The 9,730-nt window shown below is 45.9% G+C and overlaps 1 protein-coding gene and 2 non-coding genes across 3 annotated transcripts; all 3 read left to right on the plus strand.

The window, feature by feature from the left end:
• The first annotated feature begins 1,831 nt into the window (after positions 1-1,831).
• Rpl21 (ribosomal protein L21) lies at positions 1,832-4,914 on the plus strand. Its single transcript, XM_021186978.2, has 6 exons — positions 1,832-1,986; positions 3,007-3,085; positions 3,376-3,437; positions 3,903-4,015; positions 4,478-4,628; positions 4,779-4,914. The coding sequence occupies exons 2-6, from the start codon at positions 3,019-3,021 to the stop codon at positions 4,866-4,868; spliced, it is 483 nt and encodes a 160-aa protein (XP_021042637.1). The 5' UTR covers positions 1,832-1,986; positions 3,007-3,018; the 3' UTR covers positions 4,869-4,914.
• On the plus strand, positions 3,744-3,814 carry LOC115063110. Its single transcript, XR_003842990.1, has one exon. It is a non-coding gene; the product is annotated as a small nucleolar RNA SNORD102 (small nucleolar RNA).
• LOC115063116 lies at positions 4,051-4,179 on the plus strand. Its single transcript, XR_003842996.1, has one exon. It is a non-coding gene; the product is annotated as a small nucleolar RNA SNORA27 (small nucleolar RNA).
• Positions 4,915-9,730: the final 4,816 nt, after the last annotated feature.

Genomic DNA, 9,730 nt, shown 5'->3' on the forward strand with positions numbered 1-9,730 from the left:
CACCCAGGATACAGAGGCAGGCAGATCTCCAAAAGCAGAGTCAGGCAGATCCCTCTGAGTTCTAAATCAGTCATAGCAATATAATGAGACTCTATCTCAAAATCAAACAAAAATTGCCTTGGGAATAAAATTTTGGTATGACCAAGATAAAAAATAATTATAACTGTATATAATTTGGTCATAGATATTAAAGTTTGCTCAATAATTGAAGCCTCGTATTAAACTCCTGGTTAATTAAATCAGCTATGTTTTTCACACACTCTGACATAGGGTTTCAGTGTTATTACAGAGTCTTCCAATTAAACTGTCATCATGTAACATGAATGAATGGGATTTCAAACAACAGAACCTAACCCTGGCTGGACATGTCCATTCGCTGGATTTTAGCGAATTTATTATTGGGGTTTATTAGCAGGATACAGTGGTTTTCAGAGCTCATAAATATTCAAGGATGAGGCTTGGAAGCAGGCAGAAGCTGAGGGAAGTGAGCTGACTCCGGTCAGCAGGCTGTCCATGAGCATGGCTTGGCAGAGATCTCAGCCTGGTCCCCACACTAAGCAGCCCAGAGTAAAGATCAAAGACGTGCAGTCCAGCCTCCTGCTTGAACCAGCACACTGGTTTCCTGTTTTGCTGAAGGTGGGAATTACCTTCCCAAGAACACATACTAAGGACAGAAATTAATGTCTACAAATTTAAGTGGGGAACTACTGCATAAGTGGAATGACGATCCGGATAGCTATTATGAAAGTAACAATATTCATCTTTCATCTTTTTTTTTTTTTTTTCGAGACAGGGTTTCTCTGTGTAGTCCTGGAACTCACTCTGTAGACCAGGCTGGTCTCGAACTCAGAAATCCTCCTGCCTCTGCCTCCCAAGTGCTGGAATTAAAGGCGTGCGCCACCACGTCCAGCTTCAAAGTCCTCATCTATTATTGGAGCGCTTATAATATCCAATTCCGTTGTGCTAATAGATTATTAGGAATACTGATTCCAGTATGACTGACTGAACACCCTTATCTACAGCCAGGGAGACAGGAAGGAAAGGAAATGTAAGGCTAATGGGGTGGCTATGATGAGAGTACTTTACACACACGCCTGTCTCCCCCCCCCCCCCAGGCAGGGTTTCTCTGTGCAGCCCTGGGTGTCCTGGGACTCATTCTATAGACCAGGCTGGCCTTGAACTTAGAGATTCGCCTGCCTCTGCCTCCCGAGTGCTGGGATTAAAGGCGTGCGCCACCACGCCCTGCTCACATGCCTGTCTTAAGATGTCAAAATGAAATCTATTATTGTCTACAATTAATATACACTAGACAAGATAGGCGAGTCTCTAGACAGGCTCAAACTACAAGTATGAGAGGAAAGAAAAGCAAAGGGGGATGTTTGGTTTTGTCTGAGACAGGGTGTCGCCTATGTGGCTCAGGATGGCCTGGCAACTCAGAGACGTTCTTGCCTCTGCCTCCCGAAGGCTGGGATTATGAGCACGCGCATTACCCATAGCTTGCCCAAAGTGTAACCAACCAGTTGTTTAAGCACTTCTGGAGAAAAATCTTGAAATACACACGTCACACGTAACTTCGTCCACACGTAACTGCCTGCCTACGCGACTCGACACACGCTACCAACACTAAAACGCACCGCCCGGCAGAACGCAGGGCAACCCAGAGGAGAGGCGGCGCCTCCTACGTCACACGACGCAAGGCGACGTCAGCACGCTACGGAAGTCGCGTCCGGCTCTACGCCCGCGAGGGCCCCATTCCGGACTGTCTAACAGAATGCCTGAGTGAGTTTCTGTTGGCCTGCTGCCTTTCATCGGCGCCGAGGAGCGCGTCCTCACGGCGGCTCCAGGTTCCCGGGGGACGGTGAGGTTCTCTCGACGAGCCTCGAGGTCCGGGCGTTTCTCTTCAGGCAGCTCCGCGGGCAGCCCTCGGGCCTTGTAAGAGCGCGCAGCCCCGCCCTCCTCCTTTCGGCCGCGGCAGCCATCTTCCAGGTTGGTACGCGCGTGGCTCTCTCGCCTCGCCCTCCGCACACGCTGCGTGTGGAGCCCGGGCCGCGGAGCCTGCGTGTTAGGGTCGTGGGGAGACCGTCTGGCGGTCACTGCCCTGGGCGGTGTGTGCTAGGGGGCTCCTATCCCGGGAAGCTGGGCCTGGTTCAGTCTTGGTTGCCGGGCGCCCGCCCAACCCCAGACTCGAGCATGTGCTGTCGGGTTGGGACTTAGGATTCGGCTCGGGTCTTAACGATGCCTGGGTGTGGACAAGCCTGGAATTGGCTCGGGCGAGGAGGGTGCCCGCCGGGTCAGCCTGGTAATGATGTAATGGGGACCAGTCCTCCGGATGCATGGAACCCTTTGGAATTTGCAAATTTTGGCCCTAGAAGACGAGCGTGGGGAAGGTCGGTAACATTAAAGCTGCTGCTCCAATGTAGTCTTAAGACTACAGGGCAAGGGGTACGACTAGTTCACCATGCTTTGGAGCTTCCCTTGTGGTTAGCAATGGCGGGTATTTCTGCCCTGGACGACTGGAGTAATCCAAGCCTTGTTGGTTTGTGGGGATACACGACCTGGGTCTAAGTATGTGTAGTAGGTAAGTTCATAGATGGTGATTAAATTAGCATTAAATTTAGTTGGAATGTGGTATTCTATGCATGCTTACTGATACATTCGCAAGTGGAAGTGTGGGATTAAGAGATTTTTGATAGAAAACTACGTTAGTAAAAGTGGAATTAAACAGCATCAAAGAGGCTGAGTTTGGTGGTCACCAAGTTACTCTAGAGTTGCAGGTTGCGATGTATTGGCTTAAGTTCTAACGTCCAGTCTGATGACTCTAATGACAGAATTTGGCCTCTTTGCTAAGGGCACCCATTTGCAATTTGTGTGATTTGGAAGGTTGAAGGAGGTGCTGAAGTTGAGGGGCCTGGCCTGTGTGACGAGATGACTTTTGGAGGTGTGGTTATTGGGACAGTTAATAACATGAACTGAATTGTTCTTGACTGATAACTTTTCTGGTTTCAGTAACTCGCCAACATGACGAACACAAAGGGAAAGCGGCGAGGCACCCGGTACATGTTCTCCAGGCCTTTTAGGAAACATGGTAAGTGGCGTGATCGTCTTTGATGTTTGTGGTTGCATTTTTTTTCTGTGTCCTAGATCATTAAATGGCTTGTTAGCCGCATGTGCCTGTATTGTGCCATGAGGGAAAACATGCATCTCACAATTGTCTGCAGCTTTGCCCTGCAAAGAAGTGGCATGTCCTTGTCAGAAACATTGTCCTTTATAGTGTCAGAGACTGCCAAACGTGTGCTTGGGTTGGAAACTGGTAAGCTCATGAAAGTGTACCTGTGGTTCTAGAAGTCTTGATTTTTTATTTTTTTCCTGTTGCAGGCGTTGTCCCTTTGGCCACATACATGCGAATCTACAAGAAGGGTGATATTGTAGACATCAAGGTAAGTTAGCGTGGAGGGAAGGGCACTCATGTTAGGAATTGTGATTTAATTACTTGAAGTTAATAGCCCAGGATGGAGGAAGAGTAAAAGATACCGTTAAAAATAACCTTATTAGGAATTGAGGGTGCTGGCTCATGCCTTTGAGCCCAGCTAGCACTCACAGTGGAAGGGCAAGCAGATTTCTCTAGCTCAAGGCCAGGGGAGGCTGTACAGTTAGACCCCATGTCAAGATAAAGTTTGTTATTAAAGATGGAAGAGTTATGAAAACCCCCAGTGAAGGCTACGTTCTTTGATGGGTCACTCTGGAACTTAATGATGATTGTCTATTTGATTGCTTGATGCAATGTGAAAACCACATTTCACCGGCTCTGAGAGTTCTTGAGTTGACCGTGAAAGGGGGCCTTGGTTAGTTATACGGATTTGAAAAGAGGAATTTCTAGAATAATACTCTTGTCTGTTGACTAGGGAATGGGCACTGTTCAAAAAGGAATGCCCCATAAGTGCTACCATGGCAAAACCGGAAGAGTCTACAATGTCACCCAGCATGCCGTGGGCATCATTGTGAACAAGCAAGTTAAGTGAGTAGAACACCTTTCTCAAAGTAGCTGGCCTCTCACCCCCTTTCACTTTGCCAATTGGACTTAATGTCTTCATTGGCCATTCAAGTGGGGCAAAGGAAATAACCTTTTAAAACTCAGGCAAACTTAAGTGTTTGTCTTGTAACCTGTCAGGGGAAACATTGACGTTGGGGAGGAGGGATTCTGTGAGTGAGTGTTAGGTGCTGGTTTTTATAGCATTAAAACGTCATCACAGGCCTCGTTTGCCTGGCTTGGCTAAGTTACTGTGGTTTGGGGCCTGTTTCTATCAGAGTAGCAGCTTTAAAGTGTGCTCTCAAGGCCTCTTCCTTTGGGTGAGAATGATAGACATGTCACCATGTTGATCTTGGGTGACGTGTTGGCTTAACAACTGTCGGAACAGTGTACATTTTATTGTGTTTCTAAATGAAGCATTTAGAATGTATTGGTCTTTGGTCATTCCAGGGGCAAAATTCTGGCCAAGAGGATCAATGTGCGGATTGAGCACATCAAGCACTCGAAGAGCAGAGACAGCTTCCTGAAGCGGGTGAAGGAGAACGATCAGAAGAAGAAGGAAGCCAAAGAGAAGGGCACCTGGGTTCAGCTGAAGCGCCAGGTGAGAGCCCACCTTGGCAGTATTCATTCATTGTTAATCTTGAGGAATCTGTAAAACTTTGCTCACTTTGTTAATAAGTTTAAGAATTGTGTATTCATTAATTCCAAAAACCACTAAACTTGACTATAATTTCTTTTTTTTCCTTACCAGCCTGCACCACCCAGAGAAGCACACTTTGTGAGGACTAATGGAAAAGAACCAGAGCTGCTGGAGCCCATTCCCTATGAATTCATGGCCTAATGTACAAAAAGAAATAAAGGACCCAGACTGCAGAGTGTTTAACTTAGGTTGTAGTGCGGTGTCTTCTCATTGTCTTTCTTGTTCAGATTTTACTAATTGTTCTTCTAAATGATAGAGCTTAGTGTGTAGAAAATATCCTCTTGATTGGAAAATAGCCAAATATTTACAAAACATGTATACTAGTTTCAAGAGGTTCTGTATGGGGGGGGGGGCAGAAAACATTAGCCCGGCATGGTGGTGCAGCTCTAACCCTAGCACCAGGAGTCCGAGGCAGGGGATCTTCAGGCTGCATGATGTGCATAGTAGCATGCTGGTATCCCAAGGTGGGGATATCAGGGAGTGGGTGTCTGTGGTTACTACTTTGAAAATAATCTAAATTCTCCAAAGTGGGCAAATCAAACTTAAGCCAGGAGAGGGCTAGCCACAGACATTTGGTACTACTTGCTAAGAAAGCATCGAATCTTTTCCTAATTTAAAGATTATATATGGCCCACCATACCATCTTTGGAACAAAATCTGTACTGGCCTTTGGCTCATCTTTCTGGTGTTCTTTCAAGTGGGTGCATTTAACGCTGCCAAGAGTGGAGAGGATAGAGACTAATGGACCTTAAACGTTCTTTTGACCATTTCGGCGATGCTTGGGTTGGAACCCAGGGTTGGACCCGGCAGTGACAAACTAATAACTATACTCTTGCTTGCTATGGCAGCTCTACCAAAGCTGGACAGTAAAGGTAAGAGGGTTCTCTAGAAGTACTCCATGTGTCTTAGTGAAACGTTGCTTGGTTACCATCCTGTTCAGTAGTATTTTAAACTATGTGAAGTCCCCATTAGCCATCTTCATAGGCAATGGAGCAACATTCTTACTACTGTGGTCACAGCTCATTTAACACTTAATGATGTGTTTAAACCACCTGTGTATGGTATGTGTCCACATGGTGTGATGTGGGTATGCATGTGTCCAGTACTCAGTTCACAGAACTGCCTTAGGTGTCCTTCCTCACCTTCAGTCATGTCTTTAGTCAGGGTCTGCAGATGCCCATCCCAGTCCCTGATTGTGATTCTGTTAGAATTACTTAAATGCACTGGAAAGCTTCAACCATTTTGTTAGTGATGGTTTGCTTTTGTTTTTTTGAGACAGTTTCCCTGTGTATCCCTGGCTGTTCTGTATACCAAGCTGGCCTCCAACTCAGAAATCCACCTGCCTCTGCCTTCCAAGTCCTAGGATTAAAGGCATGTGCCACCATTGCCCAGCTTAGTGATGGTTTTTAAGAGCAAATAGTTAATTTGGCATCCCTGATTGCCAAGGTTAGTGCCTTGGGAAATAGGGTTCTGCTCTAGTCTTTGCTATGTTTTTCATTTTGGCTCACAGGCACTATGCGGTCTGTTACAGGCTTGTTTTTCTTCAGAGGTTTTCTGTTCATTTCAGAAATTTAAAGCCCTTGAGTTGTAACTGGGCTTTGTTTTCTCTGAGTGCAGAATCCCTCAGTAGTATCCCAAGTCTAAACAAAATACATCAAAATGTAGTTCATGTTTTCTCCCTTCATCCACAGCTTGAAGCTCTGGAATTGTTGACTGTTGTGCTTGCTATTAGGGTGTGTGAGAGCAGTGCTCTTAGGTAGTTGCCATCCACATGTGTGTAAGCACCTGTTCTAGTGAAAAATATTTTACTGAGAATAGTGCCAAGATTCTTTTCCAAAACAGGGTGTCTTACGAGTAGCCAGCCTGGGTTGTCCTGGACTTGTAGATCAGGCTGGCCTTGAGCTCACAGATCTGTCTACCTCTGCCTCTGAAGTGCTGGGATTAAAGGTGCCACCACGGCTAGCAATGCCAATATTCTTGATCTATTAAGGGTATGCAACTTTACCTTCAGGACAACTTTTGAGAGGTGAGGACTGCAGTATTGTATGTGTTAGAAAACTGCAAGAATATGGTAGAACTGAGTCGTGATGTCATGGAGAAACTGGACTCGGGGTAGCTAGTATAGGAATGGATGGTCTTGTGTAAGTCTTATTTTTTGCTGTGGTTTGTAAAGCTAGTGTTTTCTGAAATCTGGCTACCATTTTGCCCATGAATACTGGGATGTAAAAAGACCTGGAAACCTAGGGGTGCTTTGTTCTTCCTAGGAAATCCTGCTGTCTTCACATGTTGCGTTGTTAGTAACATGAGCACATGGAACCAGAGTGAAGGATGCTTAGACGTCCTTGTGCACTTGTGATTTATCACGAGCAGACGAGAAACCTCGATTCTGGGAGGCTGACGACACAGATGAGCGGTGGGCCTCAGCCTTCCCAATGCTGTGCTGACTCCCAACCATAAAAGTATTACTACTTTATAACGCATTTTCTACTGTTATGAATTATAAGTATATGATATTAGACCTCTCAAAGGTTGCCACCCACAGGTTGAGAAGTGCTGGATTAGGGGAATTTATTTTCAAGACTCCTATTCAGAAAAAGAATTTCCAATTGATGTAAAGCATAGCAATTTTCTAAAACACAAAACGGTCAAACAATGTACATGGTCTTTAAAGATAGGCTTTACAATTCTGAGCAAAAGACCTATGTTGCCAATGCTTGGCATTAAGTGGAAGTGGAAAAAGCAAGGGGGCTGGAGAGATGGCTGCCCTTGCACAGGACCAGGTTCAGTTTTCAGCACCCATACGGTAGCTCACAACCCTCTTCAGGTCTCGAGTATATTATACACATGTACACATACATACATGAGAATGTAACAAAAAATTAGTTTTGCCTGGTCAGGATGGCACTGGCCTTTAACCCCAGCACTGAGGAAGTAGAGGCAGGTAAATCTGAGTTTTAGGTGAGCCTGGTCTACAGAGCGAGTTCCCAAGAGCCACAGCCACAGCCCGGGAGAGACCCTGTCTTCACAGAACAACACAATGTTTGCCCCAAGCATCTTTTAAAACTTGCAAACTGGGGGCTGGGGAGATGACTCAGCAGTTAGGAGCACTGACTGCTCTTCCAGAGGCCCTGAGTTCAGTTCCCAGTAACCACATGGTGGCTTACAACCATCTGTAATGGGATCTGATGCCCTCTTCTGGGGTGTCTGAAGACAGCTATATAAAAATGAAACCTGGGCTGGTGAGATGGCTCAGCAGGTAAGAGCACCCAATTGCTCTTCCAAAGGTGCAGAGTTCAAATCCCAGCAACCACATGGTGGCTCATAACCATAACAAGATCTGACTCCCTCTTCTGGAGTGTCTGAAGACAGCTACAGTGTACTTACATATAATAAATAAATAAATCTTTTTTTTAAAAAAATGAAACTTTTTTTTTTTTAAACTTTGCAAACAGGTCCTTGTTACTGAGTTTAAATTTCATTTCATCTTTGCAGTTTTGTAGGGGACGAGGGTGTCTTTCTGACCCCTTATTGAAGTACCTTTATTCTCCAGATGATACTCAGTTTCATGACTTTGAATATCACATATATCCTGACAATGACCCTGCCGTATAAAGCTCTCCATCGAAGCTGTGGCTTTCTGACTTTTTCCTTACGTGACTTCTAACCCAGAGCTTGGCTGTGGTTGCAGTTCCCCGTCTTGCTGCACCTTTGATATGCCAGGCACACACTTCTTCAAAGCGTTTGTGTTTGGCATTTCCTTTGCTGGAAAGCTTGTCCTACATAGATGCCTGTGGTCTGTCCCCTTTCCATATTCAACCTCTGCCCAGATTTTGTCAAGACTGTCTCCTAATGGTTTATAAAAATAGCAAACCCCTTTATCATTTTTCTGTCCCTTTATAATACTTAGGGGAGTTTGATTTTTAACTTATATACAGCTTTCTGTTGAGGTCAGGGATACTTACTGGAATCTGGTCTGGCAGGGAAAGAGGACAAAGGACACAGGGCCTTACATACAGCCTTACTTCTGAAAGAGGTGACAACCTGGAGGATGCAGAAGACATACAATATTCATGTAAGATGAGTCAGAGGGCGCTAGGGATGTAAAGGAGGACACAGAGGGCAGTTGGTGTCAGGGTTCTCTTTGGCTGCCCACCCCCCATAATTCATTGAGTATGCAGGAAGAGAGCTAGGGGTTGGTAGTAATGGAGCGCTGCCTGCCCTTGCGTGGTGCACTGATCACCACCCAGGCTCCAGCATCTTGTCCCTTTCCTCTTGCCACTTGCTTGACTTGAGCCTACAGCCTCGGGAAGATGACAGACCAGTCCTTCTTGTGTCTGCTGGTAGCTAATTTTCCGTTTGCCCACTACAGGTCTGACTCCCACTTCCACCATTGTGATGCAACTATCCTGAGAGGTTGCCAAAATCTTGTTGACACAGAGCCTGTTTTCAAATTAAAAATTTATCTTCCTAATAATAATTGGCAGTGCCAACGAGTTTTCTTTTGTGGGGGGGCCTCTGCCCCTCCACTCAGGCGCCACCTGTCAGGCTCCTGGGGGGGGGGGGCCCACCATGTGTTGCTTTTCTTTGGTTCTATGGTTATCAGCACCAGTGAACCTGAGAACTTGCAGAGAGTGGAGAACACTCCAGCACTCGCATGTCTTAATCCCAGCAGGGAGGCAGAGACAGAGGCAGGAAACTCTGATGTAGAGACCAGCCTGACCTACAGAGTGAATTCTAGGACATCCAGGGCTGCTCAGACTCAAAACACAAAAACCAAAGTCTCAATAAAAACCCCCAACAAAACCAAAACAAGTAAAGAATAACACTTAAGATTGACCTCTGGCCTACACACACACACACACATGCACGCACACAGAGTGGGAGATAAGATTTGAAAAATCGGGTCTGGAGAGATAGATAGCTCAGTGGTTAAGAGAGCTGACTGCTCTTCTGTAGGTCCTGAGTTCAAATCCCAGCAACCACATGGTGGCTCACAACCATCC

The sequence above is a fragment of the Mus pahari genome, chromosome 23, assembly GCF_900095145.1.
Source record: "Mus pahari chromosome 23, PAHARI_EIJ_v1.1, whole genome shotgun sequence".
Classification (NCBI taxonomy): Eukaryota; Metazoa; Chordata; class Mammalia; order Rodentia; family Muridae; genus Mus; species Mus pahari.

Excerpts from the sequence above, each read along its gene's own strand:
- Rpl21 (XM_021186978.2), top strand. The coding sequence starts at position 3,019 with ATGACGAACACAAAGGGAAAGCGGCGAGGCACCCGGTACATGTTCTCC. Across the intron at positions 3,086-3,375 it reads CAGGCCTTTTAGGAAACATG|GCGTTGTCCCTTTGGCCACA; the intron begins GTAAGTGGCGTG and ends TTCCTGTTGCAG. Across the intron at positions 4,016-4,477 it reads ATTGTGAACAAGCAAGTTAA|GGGCAAAATTCTGGCCAAGA; the intron begins GTGAGTAGAACA and ends TGGTCATTCCAG.